This window comes from Ipomoea nil, unplaced genomic scaffold, assembly GCF_001879475.1.
Source record: "Ipomoea nil cultivar Tokyo-kokei standard unplaced genomic scaffold, Asagao_1.1 scaffold3069, whole genome shotgun sequence".
NCBI classification, from domain to species: domain Eukaryota; kingdom Viridiplantae; phylum Streptophyta; class Magnoliopsida; order Solanales; family Convolvulaceae; genus Ipomoea; species Ipomoea nil.
The window spans coordinates 5,014,750-5,033,562 of NW_017619497.1; the positions used below are offsets into that span (position 1 = coordinate 5,014,750).

General features: G+C 37.5%; 1 protein-coding gene across 1 annotated transcript; it reads left to right on the forward strand.

The window, feature by feature from the left end:
- Window positions 1–17,320: 17,320 nt before the first annotated feature.
- Window positions 17,321–18,131, forward strand: LOC109165807. Its single transcript, XM_019314748.1, has one exon. It carries the CDS (start codon window positions 17,418–17,420, stop codon window positions 18,105–18,107), a length of 690 nt encoding a protein of 229 aa, XP_019170293.1. The 5' UTR covers window positions 17,321–17,417; the 3' UTR covers window positions 18,108–18,131.
- Window positions 18,132–18,813: the final 682 nt, after the last annotated feature.

Sequence of the window (18,813 nt, forward strand, 5' to 3'; positions counted from 1 at the left end):
GGCCCGTCGCTCGGTTACATTCCGATCGTAGAGGCTTGCTTGTTCTCGGCCCGTCGCTCGGTTACATTCCGACCGTAGAGGCTTGAAAATTTTTTCGGCAAAGGCCTGGAGATCGGGTAAACCCGATCGGTTGGCCAGTTTTGAAGTCGAAACATCGAACGCACGACCAGGCCATAAGGTCGTAAGATCGGGCGTTGAGTGGATCGAGTATCGCGAGACCGGGCCTAAAGGCTAAGTGGTCGAGTGATGAAGATCAGTGTGTGCAAATTGAAAAGCAAGGAAATAAAAGACGAGCGGCACGAGATAGAGCAAAAATAAAATTTTATTAAGTAGCAAAAGGTGCCCGGTACAATTCGGGACCGAGCTCCCGATCGATCATCATTACAAAAAGGGGAGACAGCCTAGTCTACTTCTTCGCCTCCCGAGCTCCGGCAGCTGCTTCCTTCCCGCTCGAAGGGGCCGCCGACGATGCCCCGGGTTCGGACGCCTTGGCCTTCGGGGCGAAGGGAGAGGGACCGGGATCGGCTAGGTCTGGGGGCAAGACCGAGAGGACCAGCTGAAGGTCCTCCCCATCCAAAGCCTGCTCCAACCGGGTGCGGACTCGTTCGAGCATTTTCCGCTTCCCAGCCGTAAAACCCCAGCGGCCGAACGAGACGATCAGTTCTTCACCGATCGCTGTTCCCCGAGCTTCTGTGAGGAAGGCCGAGCCCAGGTCCTTATCTTTGAAGGCTGCTCGCGCTAGCTCGCTCGGGCTCTCGAGCTGAGCCTTCAGCTCCTTGGCCTCCCCAATCGCCCGGCTGGCGACCTTCTCGGCCAGCACCCGCTCCTCGTCACCCTTCTTCAGGGCCTTCTGCGTTTTCTCCAGCTCGGCCTGGAGCTCTTTGATCTCCTTCAGACGACGAGCGGCCGTCTTCTTGTGGTGATCAGCCTCCTCGGCCAGCATAGCTTGACCCTGAAGAAGTTGGGTCGCCCGGGAGATCTGCAATACAAAGAGGATATTCAAGATTAGCCCGATCAACGGTACTTGGGCAAAGAAAGATTAAAAGTTGGGACTTACCTCAGCAAGATCGTAGCCGATCCGCTCAGCAACCTGGGTCGGGGTCATCTTCCCCAGGTCTGCTCGGGCTGGCGCGGCATTGCCGATCCGTGCCAGCACGGATGTAGGCTCCCTCTCCCGCCCGGCCGAAGGGGTCGGGCTGTGCTGGTCGCGGCGGCGCTTCAGGCTGCCCACCTCGGTCGCGCCCTGGTCGGCGACCTTCTCCTTGCCCCGGGCGACCTCCACCCGAGTGACTAGGACGTCCGGCTGCTCCACGATGAAGCCCTCGCCCGTCGTCACGGTCGAGGCGCTCAGAGGTCGGGCAGAGGGAATCTCCTTTTCCCCGGCCGCTTTGGTCTTGGCCTTCTTCTTCCCGCCGAGGGAGATCTTGACCGGCGGGGGGAGGGCGGTGTCTTCATCACCGAACTCGGCCATAGCTGTAAAACAAGAAAGTTAGTTAGATCGAGATGATAAGCCAGGTCGAGAGAAGTAGCTCGTGCCAAACCTTTCTTCTTTCGTTTTGACGGCTTGGCGACCGTCACGCCCATCGGAACGGGCAGGTACTTCTCCCGTAGCTCGTACGTGGGGGGCGGGAGCTTGGCGGCGTCCAGACTCTCGGCCGTCCGGAAGATGGTGTACTCATGCAGCTCGCTCGAGATCCGGGAGACCGTTTCCTTGAGCGCCTGGGTCGCGTCTGGCACCACTTGCTTCCTGAAATGGCTGCTCCAAGTGCGGTCGACCGGGAGGATCCAGGGGTCGTACTTGATGGAGAAGATTCTGTTTTTCCACCCCTTGTTGTTCCCGGGCAGGCCTTTTATGGAGCACATATCTGCTCGGGATTGCAGCATCAGGAACCCACCCCCGTAGCGGCCCGGGAGAACCTTGATCTGGTAGATGAAGTTAAACAACTCCATCGTGCACTCGGCCTCGTGCCGAGCGCATATCTGTGGGAAGCAGGCCAGGATCCGATGTGCGTTCGGGCAGATCTGGGCCGGGACGACCTGGTAATAGGCCAAGAAGGCGTTCAGGAGGGGGGTGAAGGGAATGGCGATCGGGGCCATCAGGGAGTCGTAGTGCATCCCGATCCACTTGCCCCGATGCCTCTCAATCACGTTTCCCAGCTGCCGGCTCGTGTCGAATTCTGCCCGACCCCGGAGTATTTCAGCAATCCGAGCCGCCTCGCCTTTGGACAGCAGGCTCATTTCTTGCTCGACGCTCTCGCTGTTCAAGAATTCGAGCTCGACGGCTGGTGTGGCCGGCCCGGCCGGGTCTTCTTCGGTCTGCTCGGGGGTATTTTCTCGATCACCCCCTCGAGGAGCAGCTTCCGGGTGGTCCCCAACCACCCGGGTAGGCGTTTCCCTAACGCCCTCGGTTGGAGGACCCCGCCCGCTTGACGTGGTCCTCTCTTCCTCTTCTTCGCTGGAGCTCCCCGATCCGCTCGAGCTTGAGCTTGACGATCCAGAGGAGCTTGATGCGTTGTCTCGCTCCGCGGCTTGCTCGGGGGCTGGCGTCGCTCGGGGACTGGCGTCCGGGGTGTAGGACATAATGTCCACTTCCTCGTCGCTGATGTGCTTGACCTCCTCGTCGTAATCAGCAATCGAGGCGTTTTGACTGTCTGAGTCCGTCATATCGATCTACCTAAAGGTCGGTCGGAGTTAGTAAGGACTTGAGACGTCCGGGACAGTTAGTTGACCTAGCAGTTCTACCTATAAATGAGAGCCTAAAGTAAAGAGGAGGGTTAAGAGCTTACCGATTGGAGGAAGATTGAAGTTTGAAGCTTGAAAGTTGAAGTTTGCTTGCTCGACTGCCTTGCTAAGCTGCTCTGCTCGGGACTCTCTGAGGGTACCGACTGATGCGAAAGAGTGAGGAAAGTTCAAATGAGGGCCTCAAGGGCCTATTTATAGGAGGGCATTTAGGCGGGAAATGGGCCAACTTGCCTGACACGACCCGCGCTGAATCCGAGGCGACGGATGGGATCGCCGAGGCCGGCAGAGGCCGACACGTGGCGTAGGAGGGAATGACAGCTGGCCGGTCGGTCTAATGCCTGACGGTTGGGCTTCTTCATCCCGTCCCGTTTTTTCCCGACTGATCAAAAAGGCCCGAGCTGGGGGGCTTTTGGTAGGGAATATCCCGACCGACATAAGCTCCACCACGACCGACTTGCCTTTGTCTTTCTCTTATGATCTTTTCAGATGGCAGGTCGGGCTTTTTCCATGAAGACCCCGGTCGGGAATGGCTGGGAGTTGCCCGAGCGCTGATGTCAACCACCGAGCGGTAGCCCTTCGACGAAAGAGCTGGTGCAAGGACGCGAGAGGACGCGTGGCGGCTCTTCATGGCGACAGACAGGGCACCCGGGAAGATGACACGTGGTGGCTACGTGGAAGACATGCCGAGCGGCTGGAATCTTGTCCCCGGCATAGCGGCTATAAATACCCACAGTAGCTACAGTGTAGAGGACTTTTGGACGATCGATAGGTTGTTGTTAGAGAATTCCGACCGCAGTCAGTCGGTACTCAGAACAACCAAGTAGACTGTACTTAGGGCCTTTCCCGGGATCAGTAAAGATTTTACTTGCTTTAATTGGTCTCGTGATATTTTATATTGCTTACGTAGAATTAGCAGTATCAAGCCTATAAAATGGTTTTTCAAAATACTCTCATTCGCTCTCTCTTTATCCCATAGAATGATTTTTCAACATACTCTTTAGCCCATAAAATATTTTTTAAAATACTCTCCTTAGCTCTCTCTTATCGCATAAAATTATTTTTTGAAAATAATCTCTTTAGCCCATAAAATAATTTTTCAAAATACTCTTTAGCCTATAAAATGATTTTTCTAAATACTATCATTCACTCTCTCTTTATCCCACAAAATAATTTTTCAAAATACTCTAATTCACTCTCTCTTTATCCCATAAAATAATTTTTCCAAATAATCTCATTAGACATCTCTTTATCCCATAAAATGATTTTTCAAAATATTCTCTATCCCATAAAATGATTTTTTTAAAATACTTTCTTGCCCATAAAATAATTTTTCAAAATACTCTATTTAGCTCATAAAATGATAAAATGATTCTGCATAATAATCTCAAGCCTATAAAATAATTTTTCAAAATACTCCCATTTACTCTCTCTTTATTCCATAAAATGATTTTTCAAAATACTCACTAGCTCATAAACTGGTTTTTGAAAATAATCTCATTAGCTCCCTCTTTATCCCATAAAATGATTTCTCAAAATATTCTCATTAGCTCTCTCTTTATGCCATAAAATGATTTTTCAAAATACTCACTAGCTCATAAAATGATTTTTCAAAATACTCTCATTAGCTCTCTCTTTATCCCATAAAATGATTTTTTGAAAATACTCTCTTTTTCTTAAAAAATGATTTTGCAAAATAATCTCTTGCCTATAAAATGTTTTTCAAAACACTCATTCACTCTCTCGTTATCCCATAAAATGATTTTTCAAAATACTCTCTTTAGCAAAAAATAATATATTCAAATCACTTTCTAGCCCATAAAATAATTTTTCAAAATACTCTCATTAGCCCTCTCTTAATCCCATAAAATGATTTTTTTGAAAATACTCTCTTTAGCTCATAAAATGATTTTGCAAAATAATCTCTAGCCTATAAAATGATTTTTCAAAACACTCATTCACTCTCGCGTTATCCCATAAAATGACTTTTCAATATACTCTCTTTAGCAAAAAATAATTTTTCAAATTACTCTCTAGCCCATAAAATATTCAAAATAATCTCATTAGCTCTCTTCTTATCCCTTAAAATTTTAAAAATACTCTCAGCTTCCTCTTTATCCCATAAAATAATTTTTCAAAATACTTTCTTTAACCAATAAAATGAATTTTTTAAAATATTCTCTTGCCCTTAAAATAAATTTTCAAAATACTCTCATTAGCTCTTTCCTTATCCCTTAAAATTTTTAAAATACTCTTATTAGCTCTCTCTTTATCCCATAAAATGATTTTTCAAAATACTCACTAGCTCATAAATGGATTTTTCAAAATAATCTCATTAGCTCTCTCTTTATCCCATAAAATGATTTTTCAAAATATTCTCATTAGTTCTCTCTTTATATCATAAAATGATTTTTCAAAATACTCTCATTACCTCTCTCTCTATCCCATAAAATGATTTTTTTGAAAATACTCTCTTTAGCACAAAATAATTTTTCAAATCACTCTCTAGCCCATAAAATAATTTTTCAAAATACTCTCATTAGCCTTCTCTTAATCCCATAAAATGATTTTGCAAAATAATCGCTAGCCTATAAAATGATTTTTCAAAATACACTCATTCACTCTCTCTTTATCCCATAAAATGACATTTCAAAATACTCTCTTTAGCAAAAAATAATTTTTCAAATTACTCTTAAAATAATTTTACAAAATACCCTCATTAGCTCTCTCCTTATCTCTTAAAATTTTAAAAATACTCTCAGCTCCCTCTTTATCCCATAAAATGATTTTTAAAAATACTCTCATTAGCTCCATTTTTATCTCATAAAATGATTTTTCAAAATACTCCCTAGCCCTTAAAATGAATTTTCAAAATACTCTTATTAGCTCTCTATTTATCCCATAAAATGATTTTTTCAAAATACTCTCATTAGCTCTTTCTTTATCTTATGAAATTATTTTTCAAAATACTCTCATTAGCGCTCTCTTTATCCCATAAAATAATTTTTCAAAATACTTTCTTTAGCCCATAAAATGATTTTTCAAAATACTCTATAGCTCATAAAATGATTTTTCAAAATACTCTTATTAGCACTCTCTTTATAACATAAAATAATTTTTCAAAATACACTCATTAGCTCTCTCTTTATTCTATAAAATGGTTTTTCAAAACACTCTTTTTAACCAATAAAATGATTTTCTAAAATACTCTCTTTAGCTCTAATTTGAATTCCAACTTTCTTCCCACCTTATTCTTTTTTCACCAAATTACAATTTCTTTTCTTCCAACCAAACGCCCTGTCCTTCTGATACCAATGCACAACGTTATAAAATGTTTCATAAAAGTAAGATTATGTTTTTTTTTTTTTTTTTTTTGGTGAGAGACCCCGTGCTAACAACCAAGGCGTCATCTAATCCAGCGAGTGCACCAACCTCTCGCATCAACATTGATCAAATCCTCCAACTCCATTGGAATAGTCTCCCAAAAGGGCGTGCCTGTTACGTACTAAAATTTAGTATGCAACGGAAGAAACCTTTCGAGCAGGCTTCTGACTTCAATCCGTATTCAAGTTACGGTAACTCCAAAAGAAAACAATATAGCGAAAAAAATGAAGAACTCTTCAATATAAATGATTTCTGCATGCCTTTAACATTACATACAATACCCTATATATACTATCGCACTTCCTAAAATAATGTAATTATAATAATGAAATGACTAATTATTCTCCTAATTACCAATTACATATAAATGCTAATTATTCTCCTAATTACATGTATAAGGTAATATACATTATTCTTGCTACATAACCATTGCCAATCAATGGCGTATCATTCCTTGCCCCTTCGAAAATCACCTTGTCCTGAAGTGGAAGTATAAGTGGTTAATCTCTTGAGTTCTACCCAACACAAATATTCCACCCAAATTTTTGGTTGAAAAATGTTAGGAAGCTTGTACATCAGGTACAAGGCTCGACCGAACCAATACCATTGCAATATAGAGACAAATGAGAATTCCTCATTGTGAAGTCGGGTAACAAAATTCATTGTCTCTTTTAGTGTGTCCTCTTGGATATAAATTGAGTTTTTTCATGAGAGGATTTCCTATAGGACAAACTAGTTATACGTAAATCTTTTCTGGCGCACTTTCATCCTCCTTATTAGAACTCAAACTTGTACAATTCTTCATAACCGTCATTGGTTCTTCAACTGTCAATGAGATATTAGGAGGGGGTGGTGGTGATATCAATGGTGGAGGCCTGTCGAAGATTTGTAAATTTTTGTCCATGCTTAACTCCATGAGATCACGAACACTTTTATTATCAACCACATTCATTGACACCTACCTCAAATTGTAGTTGATCTTTTGGCACTGTTTCATTGAGGATATCTACATGCTTTCTCGGGCCATCTAGTTGATGTTGATCTTTTTCCAATAATTGATGAAGATTGTTGTGGGACGAATAATTGCTAGTGCAATGGTTAATCTCCTCAATTGATACAATCAAACTTTGCAATGTTTCATTAATGGTTTGGAGTTGGAGATTCAAATTATTGGTGTGGATAATTTGATTATGGACGAAAACTGGGAGATTTGTTACTAACCAATTTGTCATGACGGTATGTAAAAGATCAATAAGTTGATTTCAAGAATTGTGATGAAAAAAAAAAGATAATGATAAAGAAAAAAATACGAATAAGGAAAAATTTTGTGATTTTTTTTTTCTGATTTGTTTGAGAACTTTTTTTTTTTTTGATATGTGAATAAAAAAGAAAGGATCAAACAATGGAAGAAATGTAAATGCTTGTTGCTTTTTTTTTTTTTTTTTTTTTGAATTTTCTAAGGGATGCGGTCAAAAATGAAAAAAAATGAAATAAAATAATAAAAAGATAGGAGATACCCTCACCAATCGAATCAATGAAAGCACCAATGTGCCCTTAGGGTTGGGGTTCAGCCTTTTGGAAGAATGAAAGCACCAATGTTACGTACTGAAATTTAGTACGCAACAGAAGAAACCTTTCGAGCAGGCTTCTGGCTCCAATCCGTATTCAAGTTACGATAACTCCAAAAGAAAACAATATAACGAAAGAAAATGAAAAACTCTTTAATATAAATGATTTCTGCATGCCTTTAACATTACATACAATACCCTATATATACTATCTCACTTCCTAAAATAATGTAATTATAATCATGGAATGACTAATTATTTTTCTAATTATCAATTACATATAAATAATAATTATTCTCCTAATTACATATATAAGGTAATATACATTATTCTTGTTACCGGACCATTGCCAATCAATGGCATATCAGTGCCCTAATCCCCCATTTGCCCCCAATTAGTCGACCAATCAGCACAACACTTCCCTTCACGAAACACATGCCAGAACACAATGGTCTTTAATTAATAATTAATTAATTATATTACCTGTAATAACGCATGTGTTTTGTATACGTGGATGTGGAAGAGGCTATATGGGAAAGAGTCAGTCAAATGCTTTTTATTTTTTATTTTTTATTTTTTATTTTATTTGCATTTGGAGAATGATAAAGACAAGTCATCCAATTTTGATTTCCATCACTCCACTCTCAGTTGGAGCTGAATCCTGAAGGGAATACATTGACTCAGCCAAATTGAGTTCATACAAATACAAAAGACAATTATTTTGTGTATATAATTAGATTTTGTTTTGTGTGTGTGTGTGTGTATATATATATATATATATATATATATATATATATATATATATATATATATATATATATATATATATATATATAAATTAAAAATACCAAAAAAAAATGATGGCTCATTTATCAAAAGGCGTTGGCGAGTTTGAGATGCTAAACATGCATGTGATCAAGAATTTAAATTTATGTGTATGTAATAACGCTCTTGGAAGAACTGTTTCTTAAATTTCTCGTATTGGATTTCACTACAATTCGAGTGGATTGATTTGTTTCATTTTGTTTCCAAAAAAAATAATAATAATAAATTGTTTTGTTTTGAATGAGTAAATGCATCTGACATGAAGACTAAGTCAAGCTATTCTACTTTTGTTTGCCCAATCAAGAAGAATTGGTGAATCAACCAAGTTTTGGCAAAATTTTCAATTTATTATTTCATCATATATGCTGCTAATATTGAAAAGGAGGATCGGTGTTATATTTCCTTTGAAATTTTATTTCTAAATAATTAAATATTCACATCTCAATATTTGATAACTTTATATAAAAAAAAAAACTTTATTAATGAGTAGATTTTTTTTTTTAAATTAAAATGGATCAATTCATTTATGATAATCAATAAATATAAAGAAGTTTGTTACGTTGTTAGGTTAGAAGGTGAATATTAAGGAAGAAAGAGAAATATTATTATCTCTATTAAAAAGATACTAAACCATGGAAAAAGTTGGATAATTTAATATTTTAAACTTGTGAATTGAAGGAAGTTGTTTGGGTGCCATTTAAGTATGAATAGATCATTTCTAGTCTAAACGAATCGAATCGAGTCAGCGCAACTTATGATGTAAAATCGTATGGTGCACAAGGTTACAAAAACGACGTCATTTTACTTTTTTTAAAAAAATCATTTTCGATTGCCGTTAGTTACGTAAACATATATTCATAATTTTATAATTTCATATTCTGAATGTATAGTTATGAAGTTATGGATACGTAGTTATGTAATTCTGAATGTATAGTTATAAAGTTATGAATGTGTAATAAAAAAAATGATTGGTGGAGTTAAACGGTGCCACTAATAGCACCGTTACTCCACAATAGTGAAACGACGTCGTTTGCAACCGTGTGCACCATGCATGATGCACATACACGGTTGCACAGCATGACAACTGTCGACTCAAATATCTTAGTATTTGATTCGAATTCGACTATTTTGAGAACAACTAACCTCAATCCACTTGATTGTCATGTCTCACATATTGCACGTCCGTCATGTTACAACCATAGTAATCATCTATTCTACAGTCAGCAAGCATGAGCCTCTCTAGACTGATCAACCCAAGACTAGTTGGTTGGGTAGGTTCCCACAGGTTGCATTTTTTGGGCTTGCTCCGTGAGCTTTTTCTATTAAGATTATTGAGTTAATTAGAGTCTCATATAACTCATCAATAATAATTGATGGAAAAAATTTGATCCAGGATATAATTCAAAGTATGTATTTATACGGATCAATAGACTCGCATAGATAATATAATAAATAAAAAGTAAACAATTGCGTGGAATTGTTCTGATATTAGATGGAATAAGCTAAAGCATTACAAGTCCATTTTGTAGGACAAGACCTGCCCTTGTAATAACTGTACAAGGCTAATTTATACAAAAGAAATCGCAACAACCTAGGCTAAACTCATGGTGGACCACGAGACTAAGTCAGGTCCATACGGTAGGCCACAAGACTAAGTAAAAAGTCCATCATTCTGGGTCCAGAGACGAGCTCCGGGCTTGGGACTCTTCTTGGGCTGCTCGAGTTGTACTTGTACATTTGCGGACCCCGGGTCCCTATTATTGTTGGGTCATTTCTAATATATCCATCAATAATAATAATAATAATAATAATTTTTATTTATTGAACACATTTTTTTTTGGAAATATATGGAAATGCGCCACAACATTACAATATATCAAAGAATACTTTTAACAACATCAATTATTATTACTAACATTCATGAATAAATGGAGATTAAACCCTTAATCGGGTGGTTAGGAAGTCCCAAATCATGCCGTTTTGACACACCTATTTTTCTAGGAGAGAAGTTTGCATCATGGAAGATGAAAGTGAACTACTCCCAATTATATTCAACAATTTATTTCATAATGGCATTGACATGGTAATTAACCTGCGGCTAGCTAGGTAGTTAATTAAGGTAATTAGAACCAGTCTTGATTGTGCATATCAATGTCGCCTCAGTGTCACAATATATAGTAGAATGTGAATCAAGAAATATTGGATACATGACCCTCTCAAATCTTAATAAGACGATTTTAAATAAGCAAATTAAAGAGGAGTACATATTATATACATTCAAGTTCAAGATAAGTTAGAATAGTTCTAAATGTATTCATATTTGAAAATAATTAAATTGGTCAATACCCTACCTTTACCATCTTTGTATGTAGACATGTGGTGTATAATCAAACTAATTACATTGCTAAATGCTAATGTTATTGTACACCCACAGACAGGCCTGCATATATAAATGAAGTCATCCAAGTGATCGAGTAAATTAAGGTTGCTAATTAATTTATTTTTATTAGGATGAAGTTTGGTCAGATAAGAATACATCATGACGTTTGATTTAAGGACGACTTTCAAAGGTGTGGCTCGATAGCGACGTACAACCAACCACGCAATTCCATGTTTGGATTGAATACTTAATTCCATTGTTAGGATAAGTGGTCAAAACTTATAATTAATGGTAAAGACGTAATTTTATTTTCTTATAGTTCGTCAGACCCTTCAAACTCACCAATCAAGCCTATTCCTAAAGCCTACCAGCCCATCATGTGACTTGTTCTGATACTAGTCACAAATTATTCAGTGGACTTAGGTGGATCCGAATTCAAATGTTCACAATTTACCTTTTAAAATTCATAATTTCTATACTAAAGAACACAAAATGTTAACATATATGTAATTGATTACCTTGTTTTATATTCACAAGTTCTTTTCAAATACTGCAGTCAAACAATATTAACAGATTCCCTTCTACAGATGTTATGTATTTTGACTTAGAAATACAATTTATACTCTAGAAGTTCACAATTCTAATACTAAAAATATATAATTTATACGTCGTTTAGAACCAAGCTCCACCCTAATCCATGGTATAGTTGTTAGGATCTTATCACTATGATCAAAAGTTATTTCGATAAAATGCAGAACTTTGATCCTCTAAACTTTCGCCCAATATCCATATTTAAAAAAAAAAAAAAAAAACAAAAAAAAAAAACAAACACACACATACATTAAATTTCTTCGCCTATTTTGTAATTTAGACCTCTCTTTTATTATTTCTAAAATAATAATAATAATCATCAATTGCTTTTGATAGATGTTGTCAATATAAGTATCAACAAGTTGTTTGTGGCAATGTTTAGTGGGTTTGACAAAGTCAGTGACTGTATGTTATTATTATTTTCTTTTTGTATTACAATAAGTTTTAGGGTGCATTTGATTCAAATATTGGAATCGAAATGATAATTAGAATCAAATATTTGGTAATGCTAATGAGTTTAAGTAGAATAAGTTACTTTGTTTGATATATAGTAAATAGGAATAGGAATTGGAATCAAAATAAATAAATAAATAATTATTAATTAAAATAAATACAAATATATAAAAATACTTACATGGCGTTTGGTTGGAGGGATTTTAAATTCTCTTCCCACTTAATTCCCACCTAATTCCAAAGGCCATTAAATTTCGTAGTTTGGTTTGAGTGAATTGCAATTTCATGGAATTGCAATTCCCCCATTTTCATGGAATTAAAATCCTATGTCCCCCCTGGGATTTTAATTCCTGGAAAAAAAAAAGATAGTGATGAGTCAAAATTACCCTTTTTTTTTAACCTAACATTAATGTCTAACAACAATAATGGACATTATTGACTTTATACTACTTATTCCCTTTCAATTCCCATGTATACCAAACATTGGAATTGAAATTTCCAGTAATTCTATTCATGTCAACCAAACACTGGAATTTAAATTCCCACTTTATTCCCAGTAATTCAACTCCCATGGAATTACAATTCCTTTCCCACATAATTCCCCCCTTCAACCAAACGCCTTGTTATATGTGTATTAATTCAATATTTAATGCATGGACAATGACCTTTTTATTTTTATTTTTTTTTCATTTTTTCTCTCTTATTTGATTCCATTATTCAAAAGTAGAGTAAAACGGGTAATGAGTTTTGTAATTATTAAAGGATTTGATTCCAATAATAGGATAACAAAAGTAAACAAATAAACATGTTAATATATATCAAAACGCATAGTAATATGATGCAAAAGTCCCCAATCAAATACCACCTTATTAGTCCGTCAATTAAGATTGTTTTGGTTTATGATTAAACTGAAAAAAAAAAAAAAGGGGGGGGGGGGGGGGGGGGGGAGGGGGAGGGGAGTAAAACCGCATGTCATCTCATTCAAACTTTATGAGTGTGGATGGACATGGACTACATTGTTGTTATATTGGATTTGTGAGCATACATCCATTAACGTGCAATCTAACTATCAACTTAGGCTTTTAGTTGAGATGGAACACATGTTTCAATTTGGTATTAGAGCCAGACCAAAAGCCATGGGTTCGAATCTTAGCGCCATTCATAAGCAACTACGGTTTACCGGTCTACGTGTTGCTTGGAACTCACCGCAAGGGGCGTGTGAGCATATAGCCATTAACGTCCAATCCAACTATCAACTTAGGCTTTTAGTTGAGATGGAGCACATGTTTCAATTGGATTGATATTTATTAGGCTGTGAAACTATGAGATCGAGGTTAAGACCTCATTGGATTTATTTTATTTTTTAGATATCGTTTGTATATTTTGGATTGGATAATTTGATTTATTGTATCTTGACTTATTTGTAGTGCTGATTTGATTACTGGGGGAGGCAGAAACATTGGAATATTGGATAGGAGTTGGAAGTTATAATACAAGTATACAACATCAAATGTATAATGACAACAACAACAACTACTTATGGCAGAAACATTGGATAGGAGTTGGAAGTTCTAATACAACACTAAATAATGTGTATAATAATGACAACAACAACTACTAATATATTCAAAGCCATTCAAAAGAGTATTATTGGTTGGATGGAAGGTGGTCCGATGCCTAGGGAACCCTTGAGGAGCATCATAGATAAGTGCAAAAAGTTGGTGCCCCTACGATGGAAAGTTAATTTCCAGCACGTCTTTCGCGAGCAAAACACGGTGACATATTTGCTTGTCAAAAGCGTGGTTAAACAAAATGTCTCGTGACAGGAAATTGGCAACCTTACAAAATGTTGGTTTACCAATATTGAAGTTTGGTTATGTATGACCCTATAATGGGAATACAGATTTTAAAAATACAAAAAAACAAAAATCAAGATAATTGATTCTAATATAATGACATCCAAATTAAAACACCAATAATCCAAACTTAAAAATCATATTACCAATTAGATGGAATGATACATTTTTTTAATTAAAGAATGAAGTTTTAATTAAAAGGTAATCAAATCTCATAACTGTATTTTAAAAAGTTATCAATCAAACATGCACTAAGTATGATTTTAATTCACATTTCTAATGTGTAAACATATGAATCAAACACACCCTTAATTTCGATCTACATATCCAACGCGTTTCTAGATCTACAGCTACTGAACATAAATGCATCCTTAAAATTCTTTTACAAGACTACTGTTTATCCATTTAAAGGTTCATGGAATTGAAGAATTTCCAAGAATGTTCAGAGAGATTAGATCTAGACCGGCTTCCAGTACGTCCACACCACAATCCAAAATTGTGATGCAAGACAACTTGACCTCAACCTACGTCAACCAAATTTAATAATCCATTCAAAGCCCGCCACAAACGCAGAAATTAAACCGATCCACAAAACACAAAACTTACCCCCATGCATCCATGCGCTACCAACAACGTAACGACAATTCAAGCACATTCACATGTACACAGTCATTTACACGGCACTTCAATTACAGTAATTTACACGTCACTTCAAAAATCGTCGTGTATATGTAAAAATAACCGCCTTCGTAGCTCTTTTCTGTAGTGGTGACATAATTTTTCTATATATTATTAGATCAGAGTTAATATCTTAGGGCCGGATAACTTAACAACCATGTGTTTTATCTCAACTAAAAATCTAATTAGGGGGTATTTGGTAACTAGCTATTAGCTAATTGGATTAGTGGGTTACTAGGTTTGACAAATTGATAACATTAGCTGATTGTAGAAAAGTGTTTGGTAATTTAGCTGTTGAACAAATTGCACTTTTGGTCCTGTGACTATTAGGGTGTTGATAATTTGAGTACGTGACTTTCAAAACTCTCAATTTAGTCCTTTAACTATGTTTTTTTTTAGTAGATTTGGTCCTCCCGGCCAAATCACCGGTGAAATTTCGCCGGAAAAACGTGATTGGGTTCAATTTGTTTTTTTTTAGGGTAAAATGGTCATTTCACTCTCATCTTCTTCCTTCTCCCCCTTCTTCTTCGTTCTTCTTCTTCTTCTTCGTCGACGTCGGCATGCCGTACATCATCCCACTCCGGCGTCGCTCGTGAACCTCTGGCGACTCATTTCAAGAGGACAAGGATTTGTTGGTGGCATTGTGGATGAATGTGCAGTAGGAGTCTCCAGTCAATTGACGTTTTTAAAAAAGGGGGAAATCATAATCGACTCCGAGAACCTCACAGGTAGCTCACTCCGGCGACTTAGTTCAAGAGGACGAGGATTTGCTGGTAGCGTTGAGGAAGAATGTGCAGAAGGAGTCTCCGGAGCCAAAGCAAGCCAAGGGAGGAAGAAGAGTCGAGCAAGGTGAAGAACTGCCGGAAACAGAGGGAGCTTATGGTGGCTGCTGCCGAGAGGCAAATGATGGCTGCTGCCGTGGCACCTGCGTGCACAGCGAAGGCGGAAAAGATGAGCGGCGGTCCTAGTGTTGGAGTGAATAAATGTGGATTTGATGAACCCCGAGAAGAAAAATGTGAGCTTGGAGAAAGAGTTGTCCATGGTAGAGGCTCAGCAGCTGTTCTTGATGATTCTCTTCCATGGCTTCCGGCTTAATTAAGGCTTTCAAATTCTATTCCTAAGTTTTCCGCCTGAAACCTGAGCCGTACTATCTGCAACGTGATTCCGGCGAAGAATAGGGGGGAGAAGGAAGAAGAAGAGAGTGAAATGACCATTTTACCCTTAAAAAAAAACAAATTGAACCCAATCACGTTTTTCCGGCGAAATTTCGCCGGGAGGACCAAATCTGCTAAAAAAAACATAGTTAAAGGACTAAATTGAGAGTTTTGAAAGTCACGTACTCAAATTATCAACACCCTAATAGTCACAGGACCAAAAGTGCAATTTGTTCTTTAGCTGTTAGATGATAGCTGATTAAATTCAAAATGACTTTATCAAAAAAGCTGATCGAAAATCTATTTTGAGTAGCTTTTCAAATTTTAGTATTTCAGAATAATAAGATGTTACAAAAAAACTAATTAATCAAACATTTATATTAATTGTTTAACCAAGTCAAACAGCTAATAGTAGTCAAATAAGTCAAAATTGACTAATAAGCTAACTATGTTTGTCCCGATGTCTCTCATGTGTGTGAGTCGATTATACTAAATTAAAGTATATGCTCAACCTCAACTAAAAGTCTATACTGATAATTAAAGTGTATATTTATGTTTATATATTATATTATTATATATGCTCAACATAACTTAATTATGTTGGTTTCACAATTGATTTGATAGCTATAGGTGAAAAGTAGAAGCGTGTATGCAAACTTAAGAATTACTAGCCGCAGTTGTGAACACACTGACACTGGAAATTTACTGAGGTTAGTATATGACTATATGTGTGTGTGTACACAATAAATATATTGTCAATAATGTTTCTTGGATTATCCTGAGGCTTGACTTAGAATGGGACAAGATTTGTTTGGGGAAAACCATAGAATAAAGATTCCATACATTTTAATACTGAGTTTCCAGGAAGCAACGTAACACGCACCACCCACGGATTATATATTTGTAAGAATTCCCCCTTGCAATCAACTCTTTTTGTTGAGTGGAGGAGAAAAACCTACAAACTATTCGAGGGTTTGTATTGAATAAATTTCACCTTCTAATTTTAATTGGTAAAAGATTATGACCATGTTTGGTAAAATAGTTAGTTTTATTATTTAATTTTGGCTTATTTGACCACTATTAATTGTTTGACTTGGTTAAAAAAAACAATATAAGTGTTTGGTTAATTAATTTTTTATAACTTCAAAATGCTAAAATTCAAAAGGCAGTTCAAAGTAACTTTGTAAATTAGCTTTTTGAAAAGAAAAAAAAAATTATACCAAACAACTATTAGCTAAAAGCTAATTTACCAAACACCTTTCTACAATCACTAATGTTATCTAGTTATACTCGATCTCTAATTAACACAATCATTGACTAACAACTTACAATCATTTATCAAACCGGGCCTATAAAATACTTTGTAACCTAGTTGTCCATAACCGACAGTCTAACAGACTCCCGTTAAAAAGGCCAATAGGTCGTTCCAGTCATGAGTCAAATTTGTAAATTATAATCTTGTAATTACGGAGTCAATAACATGACAAACTGGAGCTGCCCAAACTTTTTATTTCTAAGTGGTGGGGGAAGGGTACCATTCGCATTCCACATCTTTCTTCTTCTACATTTGAATGGTCAAAAATATGAAATGTCTTTAATTTCTTGGCTGAAAAGGAAGACAGACATGCATCATTGCATGCCAAGTCAAAATTGTTCTTTTCTGCTCCCTTGAACCCTATTTAGCTTCAAGAAACTAGCGCACAATATTTAATACGGTTTCATATTCTGTAGTGCTGTATTAGTTAGCTACCTGTTCCCACTCCCCACTCCCAAGAACCAAAATTAAACCATGAACCAAACATTCACATCTTCTCCTTTGTGGGATCATCAGATGCCCTACTATCCACAGACAACCTGCGGATCATTCGAAAACAACATTAATCCATACTACGATCCTTTCGATCCCACCGCACCTTATCATCAAACCTCGTTTTCTCCGAGCTTCACAACTGCTGCTGTTATTCCTGCGGCGACTGAGCAGACTACCATTCTGAGCCCGGAGATTTCTTCGTCGTGCACCGGAAACAGCGGCGAGAAAAGCGCGAAACCTAGTACGGCGGCGGCGGCGAGAAGGCGGTCGAGGGCCTCCAAGAAAGCCCCCACCACTCTCCTCAGCACTAGCATCGCCAACTTCCGCGCCGTCGTGCAACAGTACACTGGGTGCCGTCGTCTCGCGTCGCCGGCTTCGTTCAAGAACCGTAGGGGTCCGGTTATTTTAAGCTTTGGACGGCCTGCTGACCGGAAGCTGTCGGCGGAGGAGGATTCTGGCCGGAGATGTTACTCCGACGAGGATCGCTGTCAGAATCTGCAGGAACTTCATCATCATCAGTATCCTAATGCGGAGTTCCGACAAGGACAGGGTGGACAGCAACAACAGCGTGGGGTTTCATATGATAACAGTTCTCATGACAGTTATATTTCGGGTGTTGATAATGATCATAGTTGTAGTATGCTTACAGTGGATGATTTTGAATGGTAAGAGAAGTTTTTGCACAAATTTTAAGATGTCAAGTAAGAGGGGAAGAGGGTGGGGGAAAAGTAATTTTTTTTTTTAAAAAAAAAAAGAAAAAGAAAAGGAAAGAGCTATGTTAACGCACCCAGGTACGGTTGTTATAAGGTGGACCATGGTCTGAAACGGTACCGTTTCAAGTAAAGTTAAAAAAACGACAGTTGTTAAATTTTAACAAATTTCATATTTTTGGTGTATTTTGAACAAAATGAAACTAAATTACTTGTCTTGCATATTGTGCATGTTTATATTATCAAATAAAATTGTAACTGAATTGAAAATGATACTTTAGTTGTGTTGAAATGAAACTGAATAACATGCATGTCTCTCATATTGAGTGTATATTGTCAAATAAAATTGTACTTGAATTGAAATGATACTTTAGTTATGTTGAAATGAAACTATAGTATGTATAAAAAGAAACTGATGAATAACATGTCTCACATATTGAGTGTATATTATCAAATGAAACTGTAGTTATATCAAAATGATACTTTAGTTGTGTTGTAATGAAACTACAGTGTGTATAAAATGAATCTGAATAACAGTTTCACATATTTGAGTGTATATTGTCCAAGGAAACAGTAGTTGAATTATAATTATAATTTAGTGGTGTTGTAATATGATCAGACTACAGTGTGTATAAAATGAACTTCAATGACGGGACTCACTGTAA